The following is a 13,315-nucleotide window of genomic DNA, read 5'->3' on the forward strand; positions in this document are numbered from 1 at the left end:
AATATGACCAAGTCAGAAACCAAAGACACACAGGGACACCGAGCAGTCACTAAATGATGAGACTTATTTTCAAGGCACGAAGATCGACCGGGCGATAACTGGACATCACCCAGGATGTTATGTTCAAGTGAAACCCTATTTGAACCGATTTGGCTATTCATAGTCTAATAATAATTTAAAAACGATGGTTTGGCTGCTTTCCAGAAATTGTGGGTGGCTCTTCAAAGAGCCGTTGGGTTTGATGAGTTTGAGAACAGTTTTACTTGGAGCTGGTGTACTTGGTCACCGCCTTTGTCCCTTCCGACACGGCGTGCTTGGCCAGTTCCCCGGGCAGCAGCAGGCGCACGGCGGTCTGGATCTCCCGGGAGCTGATGGTGCTGCGCTTGTTGTAATGGGCCAGGCGGGAAGCCTCACCCGCGATGCGCTCGAAAATATCGTTGACGAACGAGTTCATGATGCTCATGGCCTTGGAGGAGATGCCGGTGTCGGGGTGAACCTGCTTCATCACTTTGTAGATGTAGATGGAGTAACTCTCCTTCCTGGCTCGTCTCCTCTTCCTGTTGCCCTTCACTGGTACCTTCTTCTGGGTTTTCTTAGCGCCCTTCTTGGGAGCTGGAGCTTTCTTGTCCTCAGCCATGGTCAGAGCAAACTGCAGACACACAATAACTGAGAATTGCCACACAACTGTTCTTTTCTCGACTAACTCAGTGAACTATGTTAATGAAGGATGGGTGAGAGACCAAGTCACCATTGGTGAATTTAGAATGCTCAGACGTCTACGAGCATCTGATTGGTTGTTTCAGGTACCCAATTAGAGCAACTGCCCCGCCCATCCACAAACTTCTGTGGCCAGTCAGATTCCCTAATTGACACATTGCTCTGACTCTGGGCCTCCCTCTGCCGGCAGCAGCACATTCTCTCTGCTGGTAATAACACGTCACTCTCCAGGGACTGTCCCGGGTGCCGGCTATACCGCGCATGCGTGCCCACTCAGCCCGATCAGGCGGTGCGCATGCGCGGTACACAGCGGGACGGACCGCCTCCTCTTGACGTCACCGGGCTGTCGAAGGGCAGCTTCTTTGAAGCAACAGCAGGTTGAAGCGGCGCCAGAGAGCAGATCCTCCATTTTGTAGCTGGCAGCTGTGAAGAATTGAAAATGGACGGTTTTGTAATAAGGAAGAGAGGGTCAGAGACACAAACAGGCCCGGATCACACATCTAAATCTGTGGGAGAGAGTCGCTGAGGAGAGTCCACAGCAACACAAAGCAGAGCTGGGGTGAGCTCCACGGCCTCTGCTCAACAACCCATTAAGAAGAAGCTGGAAACAGGAACACAGCAGAATAAAGGTGATATTTGAAGGTATGTCTTTATAAATTGTGCCAATGCAAATCAGGATCTCCTCTGGCTGATTTGTTTGCTGATGAAACGTGGAAGCTCTCTATGTCTTACCTTGCAGACATCTTTTCAATTCTAAACACACTGAACCGCAAATTGTCAGGGAAGGAGGATGATTGCTTTTGGCGCTGTGAAGAATTTGATGCTTTCCAAAAGTAATTGAATGTTAGGAAACTGCGCGTAGAAAGCCAAACCTACTACATGTTCCCCACACTGCAATGACATCTTGAAGAAAACGGTTAGGATGGGAACTGCCGATACACTGGCTGCACTGAACAACAGTTTTTAATCGCTATTTTCCAGAGAAGTTTCAGATTTTGAGAGAGAATTAGTTGGTGAAAACTCCCTTTGAGTTTGAGACCCCAGACTCAATTTACTGATTTATAGCTGACTCCAAATGTACAAACTGAGCTTCTGCACCTTACCTCTGACAGCACATTAAAAATACGGCACAACTCCATGAGGTTTTCAGAGTTCCAGCGTAGAGTCTCCGAGGAGTACCCAGTACGGAGTAAAACAAGCATTCTTTTGCTATTACACATCACAAGGATCTACATGTTCAAGGTTGGATTTTTCATCCTCAAAAGGATGAAGACAGCACACAGGAACCAGCTGAACTCTGCACCTGATACATGCACTGCCCTCTCCTCTAAACCTGATTGGAAAGAGATCATAAGGACCAAGCAAGTTCACCTACTGGATTAAAGGTAAGAGAACATAGTGGGTCACGGAGGTCAGCTGGTGTGGGTCCCAAAGGCTGGCCAGCATGGGTCCCAAGGGATAGCCGGTTGGTTAAAATGGGTCGCAGGTAAAAACGGTTTAAAAGTACTGCTCTGTAAAATTCTGCTGATTCAGTTCATCCACTTTTCCTTCATTTACCAGGACTAACTGATCTAATGTCATTGATGTAGTACATATGTTACAGATAAGAACATTTATAACTGAAGCAGAATGGAAAAGGCAGTTTCAGACATCAGGACAAGACCAGGTCTCATACTACAAGAAGAGACCTGAGCAATGAAACATTATAAGAATTATTATTGGTAAACATGCAGTTACTGAAGAAGAATTTTAAAATCCAGCTTTGTCAGTATGTCATGGTGCTCATAACAGAGAAAGTGCTGCAAACTGCTCCGAACTGTTTGTCAACAATTCAAGTGGAGACTGGAGAAGCTTTCAACTGGAGCTGGAGCTGAGTTCATAGATTTCATCGAGTCTACAGTGGCCATTCGGCCCATCAAGTCTGCAACGGCCCTTGGAAAGAGCATATTAATAATAATAGATTGTCACAAGTAGGCTTCAATGAAGTTACTGTGAAAAGCCCCAGTCGCCACATTCCGGCGCCTGTTCGGGGAGTCCGGCATGGGAATTGAACCCACGCTGCTGGACGTGTTCTGCATTACAAGCCAGCTGCTTAGCCCACTGTGCTAAACCAGCCCTCCCCAACTACCTAAGCTCACACCTGAACCCTAGCCCCACACCTCCACCCTCCCCGGAAATCTTCCGGTCAGGCCGTGTTTTTCCTGCGGGCCGAGCAGGCGGTCTACCGTGTCCTGGAAAGGGGGCTCACAGTGGGTGGGGCACACGTGGTGGTGGACCCACTGGAGGCCACCGCCGAATGTGTCACTCCTTCAAACGTCCCGCTCTACCTCCCCACCGAGCTCCTCCTCCCCATCTCAACTTCCTGGGGGAGGTCAGGTCCGGGGTGGCGCCGCTGACACTCGGCCTGCGGGACACTTCCCTCAGTCACGAATACTCCTTCCGGCATCAGGGTTTTGTCTGCCTGACCCGGGAGGAGGTCATGGAGGGAGGATTTGTGGCTCCCCACCAAGGGAAGAACCATAAAGTGATCTGGTCTGCGGATGGCATGCGGTGCCATGCCTGAAGTGGGCTGGGGCATATTCGCCGGAACTGCCCCACCCTAACGGCCACTGCCAACACCATCTCCAGGCCGGCCATGGCTGGCACTGCCCCCCTCTCCTCCACCACCTCTGTCTGCCCAGCAGCCGGCCCCTGACAACACCTCGGCTGTTGGCGGCCTAAAAAGGCCAAACGGAAGACGGCGCGATGGTCGGACGGGGCCCACCCACACCTTGGCCCCATCACGAGTACTGACCCCGTGCCCGTCCCAACCAACACAGAGGCCGCAGCCTCACCTCGCGATGCCGCCGCCACCTCACAACAACATGAGGGGCCTGGAGAGACCAACACACGGGCTCCGGAGGGCGGTGGGGACCCTGTGTACAGTCCCGAGCTGGATACTGTTCCGGCCCCACCACAGTCCCAGGGGCTCGGCGATGCGGAGGGGGGGGGGGGGCATTGCAGAGGGTGGGGGGGTGGTTGCTGCCGAGGGCCTTCCAGCAGTAGTGGCCCCGCAGCAACATCAGCTTGCCCACCGCAAGCGCCAGCGGCCTGGGTTGGAGGTGGTGGTGGATCTTGCTACCCCCTCCCCAGGCGAGCGGGGTTGGGTATCTCCTGTGTTTATTTCCATCACCCTGATGCCCAGCCCCGTTAAAAAGAAGGCCAAAGCAGCCGCTGAGGTGACCGAGCTGCCGTCGTCCCTCGAGCAGGGAGGCCTGGGGGCGGGCGGAGACGTGACCCCCCCCTATGCTTGTTCTGCCCGGTGCAGTTTTACTCCCGAATACCTTTTGTTCATCGCTGGGGGCATGCGGCAGCCATCAGAGCCCCTATATCTTCGGGTCGTGGGCGGGCGACGGCGAGGAAGGCTCCCCGCTCACAAGGCCCAAGCAGACGATGCGAAGGAGCCCAGGATCCATCCCGGAGCTGTTCCAGGGGGTCTTTCCGGGTCTTTCCGAGGGCCCGGCATCGACGGCGGGGTTGGTGTCGCCACGGACTCTGAATCGAGGGGGGGGGAGCCTGCGAGGAACCCGCCTGAGGGTGATCCTGGGGGTGGGATCGACTCGGACCAGGGGGAGCAGCGACAGGCTGTTCTGTTCCTCGGGGGACTCCTGAGGGAGTAGAGGGGGCAACAACCCTCTCCTCCCTCTGAGTAGAGTTATGGGTGATTGGTGAAGGACACACGCTACAACTGACTTGGAGGTAACCATAGCCAGTCTCAACATCCACGGCACATCACCGTTTCCAGTGCTTCTCTGTCCTCTGGGACGCAAAGTATGGGGTGTGCTTCCTGCAAGAAACCCACGCCATTCCGGAGGACAAAGCTAAGTGAACCCTGGAGTGGCAAGGGGGAGTCTTCATGAGTCACTTGGCCCCACGGTCGGGCGGGGTGGCTATCTTGATGATTTCCATTTTCAGCTGGAGATCTTGAGGGTCAAGGAGCCAGTGCCAGGCCGTCTGTTGCATTTAACGGTCCTCGACGGGGACGTGGTGCGTCACTTTGTGAATGTATAGGCTCCCTGGCCGGGCCGCAGCAAACAACTTTCTTTGACAAAGTGTCCACTCTTCTTGGCACCATTCCTGTGGACGAGTGCATCATCCTTGGAGGGGATTTCAATTGCACCCTCCAGGACAAGGACCGTGGTAGAGTCTAGTGCAGCATGCAGGCGGTGATGAAGTTAAGGGACCTGGTCAGGTCCTTCGACTTGGTGGGCGCCTGGAGAACTCTCCATCCTGAATCTCAGGTGGACACATTTGTGGGCCCTTTGTTGGGAGCGTCCAGAATCGACCGTCTTTACATTTCTAGGAGGTTCTTGCCCAGTGTTCAGACGGCCTCTGTGGAGCAGGTGCTGTGCTCGGATGACCACCTGGTGTGGGCGTGTTGATCCCCAAATTTCTTTCTCTGTCAGTCTGGCCTCAATAAAAGTTGAGATGGATTCGCACGTAAAAAGAAGTTATTTATTTAGCTTGCAAGCTTGAATCATCTTACAGAAACGTAAGAGACATCCAGCCTCTTACACCCCAGAAAACGACTGAACTAAAAGACAAAGGGATCTCTGCAAAATCAATTCAAATGGTATCAAGTTTCACATACTCGACGGACATAGGTCAGCCTATGTCCCTCCTGACCGGCTCGATCTATTCTGATTGGCTCACTTCCAATCCCTTTCTCTGGCCCCTATCAATGCAGCATCACTCTCACAGACACACCTCTTCCTGCTTTTTCCATGCGGTCTCAAACCCCTTTGTCCCTAACTGCCAGAATCAAAGTGGCTTATTTCTACATTACATTAACTAGTAACTCTAAAGTAACTATTTTATATCACATTCGTCATTCCCTCCTTTTATCATTCCATGATAACCGAACTATCCAATCCATAGCTACGGTTCCTCATCTAAAAAGATCCGTCGCTGCATTTCCAATTCCTGTCTTAGCCCCCCTTCATCTGCCTCACCCTCATGGATTTTAACAGTTAATTTTTTTTTCCGGTGATTGGGGCGGTGATCTGATCTAGTGCACCCTGCATTCTACCCATCACACATTTAAGGATGGCCAGGCCCACAAAGATGCAGCCGATAGCTACCACTAGATACATGGCCATATTTATCAACCAGTCCTTCCATCCTCCAAATCCCCAGTTACCCCAAGAGTCAGGATCCTGCATCCCGTCCAAGTGATCCCGTATGCGATCCATAAATTTAGTAATGTTAGCGGTCAAGTCCTGAACACCCATGATACACTTGCCCTGTACTATGGCGCATACCCCACCCTCACGGGCCAGAAGATAGTCAAGAGCACGCCGGTTCTGCATTGCAAACAACCGTAGCTGAGACAACTCCTTGGTTGTTGCCCCGAGGGCTCCCAAAGTTTACTACCCGGGTTTTCCTCAGTTTGGCCTTTAACTAACTTAAGTGTATCTCCCGGTAACTTACGTTCTAGCTGTACTTCCCTTCTCACACGCCCCGTCCTCTCTCTAGTCCCTTTCTCTTTCTCATGGTCTCTTCCTACACTCTTCTGACAGCCTGATTTTACCTTTATTGTACCACTTTTAACACATCCAAAATCAAATTTACATGTATTCCAAAAACAAGGCAATGTCCATATAATGTTCCCTTCCCATCGCCGGGACCGGTGCAGCTGCTTCATGACTCCTGCATTCTCCTTAACTTTGATGACCTTCCATGAGTCGATACCATGTCCTCGTATATGGGGGCAGCGAAGAACATCACCTTTGCATAGGTGATGTATCCTTGTAGATTGGTTGGGGCTACACAGATACATAATATTCCCCTTTTCCATATCCATCGCCAATAACACGCCAAGCGAAGTGAGGCCAAATATCAGACAGACGATGCGTAGCCACTCCATCATGCTCCACACCTGTAAAATAGCACTGGAGAAGGGAGGCAGGTTAGTATCCGACCTTTTACAGTAGTGGAGATGGACTCAATTTACAGTGATGTAGGTGGAACCAAGCACTTCGCCCCTCCACTTTAACTGCTGTGGGGGTGGTAAGGAGAACTTGGAAGGGCCCATCCCATCGCGGCTCCGACCCCTTCCTAGTCCAATTTTTGACCATGACATAACTACCGGGCTGGACTGAAAGTGAGCTAGGTACTGGGGCAATGGCTGGTGAGCCGCGCGGACTTGGCCATGGAGTTCCTTGAGCACTTGCGTAAGGGCTAGAACATAGGTGGTCATTTCTTCAGTCATCTGATGAAACTGAACCCGTCTGGGAACCTGCAGGCTCCAAGGAGTTCGAAGAGGCCTGCCATAAAGAATCTCGGCGGGAGAGAGCCGGGCTGGTCCCGCAGGTGTAACCCGCAGCTGGAAGAGGGCAACGGGGAGCAACTTAAGCCACGTCAGTCCCGTGTCTGCTCTTAATTTTGCCAATTTAGTTTTGAGGGTCTGATTGTGTCTCTCAACCAACCCGGCCGCCTGCGGTCTGTAAGGACAGTGTAACTGCTGGCGTATGCCCAACTGGGAGCAAAACTCCTTGTTAATTTGTCCAATAAAATGAGGCCCATTATCAGAACTTAACTGAGCTGGTATACCGTACCGGGGAATGATTTCCCTCATCAAGACTTTAACCACAGGAGCAGCTTTACTATAGATAGTCGGATACGCCTCGACCCATCTGCTGAACACATCCACAATGACCAAAACATATTTGTAACATTGACACCTTTCCAACTCAATGTAATCCATTTGGAGCGTCTCAAAGGGACCACTGGGCAACGGGGTTTGCCCCTTCCCACAAGGGATACCTTTTCCGGTGTTATATTGCTGACAAATCAAACACCGATTACTGATACTTTGGGCCAACCCCTGCATTTTAGGGTGCCACCAAGTGTCAAGCAACAAATCACTAGTCCCTCGAGCCCCACAATGAGTTGCAAAGTGTACACATTCAATCACCCATAAAGCCAGCGCATCAGACATACAAGTCTGATGTGCAGGCGTGGTCCATAAAGAGGAAACAGAATCATATGTACAACCTAACCGTTTCCACATTTGTTTATCACTCTCAGGAGCGTCCTCCTGTAACCTTATGACGTCTTGGATGGTTGGCATTCGCTTGTCAGAAGCAGACACATTCATAGTAGATCGTTTAGTCTGACTTAACATTTTAGGCACCATCACTTGCTGAATTTGTGCAGCTGTGCACGCTGCACGATCTGCTCGTTCATTACCAACGTCAACTGGGGTTGTACCATTCGTGTGGGCAGCGCATTTAATAACGGAAATCTGCGCGGGCATAAGGCGGGCCTGCAGTAGGTCATTAACTAAACCCCGGTGGGATATTTGACCACACATAATCATGTCAGGTTGTTCTGACGAAATGTCACTCAAATCGCCCCTTATTGTGGTAGTTTCCTGAATCAAGGCTAAACAGTCGTGGCCAGGTGCGTCTTCATGGACAGGGGGACCACTAAGAAAACAGGCTGGATTGATAGTGGTACAGTATTTAAATGTCAGACGTGGATTGTTCAAAAGGTATATCTCATACCTATTCTGACGAGCTGCGGTAAGATGCTGACCATTCGCCCCATATCCCTGGCATGGTACTGGTCATGGACCTGACGTGTAATATGAGGGCTTACCGAAGCTGACTGTGGCCATAAATGTGGTGATATTGTAACAAAATCGGCTGTACCTTCTTTTCCCGTGACTGTGGCTGTAACCTTGACTGGCCATTCGGTCTCAAGTAATGGCCGGTATTTGTCCTCCAACTCCCTGTTTCGTCCAGTTCTGTCATAGGCCAGGGTAACGTGATGCAGCGACTGTTCAACGTCTAACGTCCACCACTGGGGGGTGATAGAAATATAGCACTGTTGTCTCATCCTCCTCTTCGCTGATCCACCCACCCAAAGTCACTATATTGGAGCTCCTGCCGGTAAACTACCATTTCTGCCGCTTGTTGGGGTCGCAGATCATCCTTTTTCATTACATACTCAGTCTTAACCTTTGTAACTGAGCCTCCTTCTTGGCCTACACCCTCCTTCCAGTAAAATCTGACTGCCCTTGCCATCTGGGAAGGGTCGTTCTCTGTCCAATTCATGTTATTACATTTCACAGCAGTAACCACAGAAGGTGGTAGGCAATGCATTAACATAGCACAGTATTGAGGGGAATTCTGACCATTTTGATACAGCAAATCGCCTGACTGCCCCCGGTAGATTTCATTAAAAAGCTCCAGAAATTCCTCTGCCTCGTCAATCTTCCTAGGTTTTAGGTCTAAGATAACAGAAAGATTTATGGGCCTTTGAAATGTGCTATTCAACGCATTCAAGATCTGTGTCCTTCTTTTCTCTATTTGCTCTCTTTTTTTTTAAAACTTAAAAATGTTTGAAAATTCAAATTGAATTACTGCAACTTGCAAGCTTAGCTCTGATCTCAACTCAGAACTAAATTTACAATTTGCTTAACACAAACTTGTATAACATTTACAACTTAATTATTTCTTTATCTTAACAATTTTTCTTTTAACAAGTTTTTTTTCTTTTACATACACATAAGTATTAGCAAAATCAACTATCATCTCCAGATTGACACTTTTTAAAATGGTGTCCATGATCTTCTTTAAGTTTCTATTAATCTCCAGATAAAATGAGATAAACCTTATTTCAAGTAAGTAAAACTTAAGATTCTGGCAATTTCAATCAATTGCTTTCGAAAATAATAACTTTTATCAAAGAGGTGGAGAAAGCCACTGGTTTCCTTTAATTAATTCAAAACGTAACTTTGCTGGTGTTCACTGACTCAAAGGAAAGGTATCCGATTACACTACGGCTGCTGCTGTTATCTCAAAGCCTGAGTGAGAAGCACTGTCTGTTTTCAACTCCGCCTGCTGCTGTTAACCCTTTGAGAGACTTCTGCTTCAACCAATATGCAGCATTCCTCACAATCTCAACTAGACCTCGGAACTTTACAGTCCAAGGAGACAATTTTAGCTTAATCAACTATATATTTAAAACACTCACACATAGAGTTGAACCATCTTCAGATTTAAAAACAGTTATACTGGACTGAACCTCCATCTATTGAAGTCTCATCAGCCCCTGAACCCATATAATAGACTGAACCTTCATTAATGAAGTCACATCAGCCCCTGAACCCATATAATAGACTGAACCTTCATTAATGAAGTCACATCAGCCTCTGAACCCATATAATAGACTGAACCTTCATTAATGAAGTCACATCAGCCTCTGAACCCATATAATAGACTGAACCTTCATTATTAAAGTCCCATCAGCCCAAAACCCTAACCCAAGCCGAAACAACAATATGAAATCCCATCAATTAAAGTGCTAATCCCCAGACTGACCTGTGATTTCGTCGAGGCGGTCTTTCTGTGCCAACCGCGAGTGACCAGACTAATCAGACGATAAGAAGAGGGGAACAATCAATGCGCGGTCGTTTTCCAGTTCTACATTGAGGGCCCTTTGTTCCCCATCCTCCTGTTCATAATCAGTCTAATTCTGATTTCGCAGTTGGATCAGGATCGCCCAGAGAAATCCCGGTTTTCGGCACCAAATGTTGATCCCCAAATTTCTTTCTCTGTCAGTCTGGCCTCAATAAAAGTTGAGATGGATTTGCACGTAAAAAGAAGTTATTTATTTAGCTTGCAAGCTTGAATCATCTTACAGAAACGTAAGAGACATCCAGCCTCTTACACCCCAGAAAACGACTGAACTAAAAGACAAAGGGATCTCTGCAAAATCAATTCAAATGGTATCAAGTTTCACATACTCGACGGACATAGGTCAGCCTATGTCCCTCCTGACCTGTTCGATCTATTCTGATTGGCTCACTTCCAATCCCTTTCTCTGGCCCCTATCAATGCAGCATCACTCTCATAGACACACCTCTTCCTGCTTTTTCCATGCGGTCTCAAACCCCTTTGTCCCGAACTGCCAGAATCAAAGTGGCTTATTTCTACATTACATTAACTAGTAACTCTAAAGTAACTATTTTATATCACATTCGTCAGGCGGGGCTTGGCCAGCTCCACGCTCAGGCACGGTCCGCGTACTGGCAGTTTAACAACCTGCTGCTGGAGGACAAGAGGTTCCGGGAATCGCTTTGCCGTTTCTGGGCCGGCTGGAGAAAGAAGCAGGGTGGCTTCCCCTCCTTGAGGCTATGGTGGGACTTGGGCAAGACTCATGTCCGCGCCTTCTGTCAGGTGTACACGAAGCGGTCGATGCCGGGGCGGCAATCCACGATCGCCAAATTGGCTGAAGAAGTCTTCCATCTGGAGTCACGTCTCCCTCAGCCGGATGAGGACCCGGCCCTGGGGCTGCTGTACAGGGAGAAGACGGGCGTGCTGCGGGACCTGCAACTTGTCGGGTCCCACGGCGCGTATGTGAGGTCACGGATCCGTCTCCTGACAGACATGGACCGTGGCTCCCCCTTTTACTCGCTGGAAAGAGGATGCAGGGCCAGTCGGCCGACGACGGTCCCTCGTCTCGGATCCGGAGGGGGTCAGGACCCTAATCAGGGACTTTTATTCTGACCTCTATACTCCGGATCCGTGCAGCGAGGACGCTTGCAGAGTTCTGTGGGAGGACCTGCCGCAGGTCGGCCCGGAGGGCGTCGGGGTCTCGACCAAACCGTCAATCATCAAGACCGGCGCCCTCGACAGCTTGTCAAGGGGCAAGACCCCAGGGCTGGACGGGCTGACCGCGGAGTTCTTCAGTGCATGCTGGGACGTCCTGGGGAGCGACTACGCGGGGGTCCTGGGGAATGTATCGTGACTGGGGAGATGCCCCTTTCGTGGCGCAGGGCCGTTATTGCCCTGCTGCCCAAGAAAGGGGATTTCCGCCGACCCAAAAACAGGCGAGCGGTCTCCCTCCTCAGCACGGACTACAAAATAATTGCCACGGTCATGTCTTTGCGCCGTGGCCCTGTGCTGGACCACATGATCCACCCTGACAGTCCCACACCGTCCCGGACCGCACCATTTACCATGATCCACCCTGACAGTCCCACACCGTCCCGGACCGCACCATTTACCATAATATCCATCTGGTCCGGGACATCCATCATTCCCAGACGACTGGGATGTTGAGCGCCTACCTGTCTCTTGACCAGGAGAGGGCGTTCGACAGGGTGGGGCACGATTATTTGCTCGGGCCTCTGCGAGCCTTCTGGTTCAGGACGCACTTTGCTGCCCGGATCCGATTACTGTACGCTGCCTCGGAGTGTCTGATTAAGGTTAACCTGTCCCTGACGCGCCCCTTCGCTTTGGGAGAGGTGTGCGTCAGGGCTGCCCCTTGCCCGGCCAACTTTATTCTCTCTGCATGGAGCCTTTCCTGCGCCTCCTGCGGAAGAGGTTGTCGGGGCTGGTTCTGCGTGAGCTGGGCATGGCGGTGGTCGTTTTGGCTTACGCTGATGATGTGCTGCTCATGTTCATTGACCCCGGTGACCTGCGGAGGATGCGAGAGTGCCAGGCTGTGTACTCCGCCTCATCTTCTGCTGGGATCAACCGGGCTAAAATGTTCCGGACTCCTGGTCGGTCCGTGGCAGATGGACCCCCTCCCAGAGGAGCTCAGGCCTTCAGCTGGAGCCGGTCCAACATCGACTTGGACCAACATCCTCGACCTGGGAGCCCATCTTTGCCCGGCAGAGGAAGCCTGGCCGGTGAACTGGCAGGAGTTGGAGACCAAGATCACTGCTCGCCTGGGACGTTGGCCAGGACTGCTCCGAGAGCTGTCCTACAGGGGTCGAGTTCTCATCATAAACCAGCTGATAGCTTCGATGTTGTGGTACCGGCTGGTCACTTTGACCCCTCCCCCTGACTTTGTGACAGGCATCCTGAGAACTCTGATTCGGTTCTTCTGGGACAATGGATTGCACTGGGTCGCTGCGGAGGTCTGGAGTCTCCCGCTTGCGGAGGGCGGTCAGGCGCTGGTGTGCCTTCGCATCCAGATCACGACTTTCCACCTTCAGACTCTGCAGCGATACCTGGACGTTGAGCCTCCTCCACAATGGTGTGCCTTGGCGACATATTTCTTCTGCCAGGTGCACGGCCTGAACTACGACGTTGACCAGCATGGTCTTCAGAATTCTTTGTTGATGCTGCCCGTCTTGTACCAGGACCGTCTCAAAGTCTGGAACAGGGTCCCCACGTGCCACAGCTCTCTGCTGTCAGGAGTAGTGGCTCTCGTAAGGGAGCCGCTGCTCAGGAATCCGCACCTCCGCCAATATCCATTCCGGTGGCTGGCGGAGCGGAGGGCTGTGGATGGCGGGGTGACCAGGATCGGGGACATGCAGGGTGGCAGAGGAATGGACTGGATGACGCCCTACGAGCTCGCCGAGCACGGTGCTGTGTCCATCCAGCACGCGGCCAAGCCCATCCAAGGCCTCAAAATGGTTGTGCTCGGCCCCTTGGACTCGAGACGGCGCAGTTGTGCGGTGGCATCCCGTCTGAGCGGACCCCTGCTCGGACGGAATGCCACGTTGGTCCCAGGCCCCGGAACCCCTTCCGGGCGCCGGTACCCCACAACCCCAGTCGCTTCATGTAGACACCCCCCGTGCCTTTTCGTACCGCGCAGA

General features: G+C 51.2%; 1 protein-coding gene and 1 long non-coding RNA gene across 2 annotated transcripts in view; one reads left to right on the forward strand and one right to left on the reverse strand.

Moving 5' to 3' along the window:
* Window positions 1-233: 233 nt before the first annotated feature.
* LOC140400126 (histone H2B 7-like) lies at window positions 234-691 on the reverse strand. The gene has a single exon (XM_072489601.1). It carries the CDS (start codon window positions 635-637, stop codon window positions 260-262), a length of 378 nt encoding a protein of 125 aa, XP_072345702.1. The 5' UTR covers window positions 638-691; the 3' UTR covers window positions 234-259.
* Window positions 692-1,086: 395 nt separating this feature from the next.
* Window positions 1,087-13,315, forward strand: part of LOC140400128 (uncharacterized) — a 92,605-nt gene continuing 80,376 nt past the window's right edge. Inside the window, exon 1 of the long non-coding RNA XR_011938058.1 lies at window positions 1,087-2,102. This is a non-coding gene — a long non-coding RNA (uncharacterized lncRNA). The remainder of the gene's footprint in view (window positions 2,103-13,315) is intronic.

Source organism: Scyliorhinus torazame, chromosome 24, assembly GCF_047496885.1.
Source record: "Scyliorhinus torazame isolate Kashiwa2021f chromosome 24, sScyTor2.1, whole genome shotgun sequence".
NCBI lineage: Eukaryota > Metazoa > Chordata > Chondrichthyes > Carcharhiniformes > Scyliorhinidae > Scyliorhinus > Scyliorhinus torazame.

What these genes read in the sequence shown, in the direction of transcription:
- LOC140400126 (XM_072489601.1), bottom strand. Translation starts at nt 637, where the DNA reads ATGGCTGAGGACAAGAAAGCTCCAGCTCCCAAGAAGGGCGCTAAGAAA.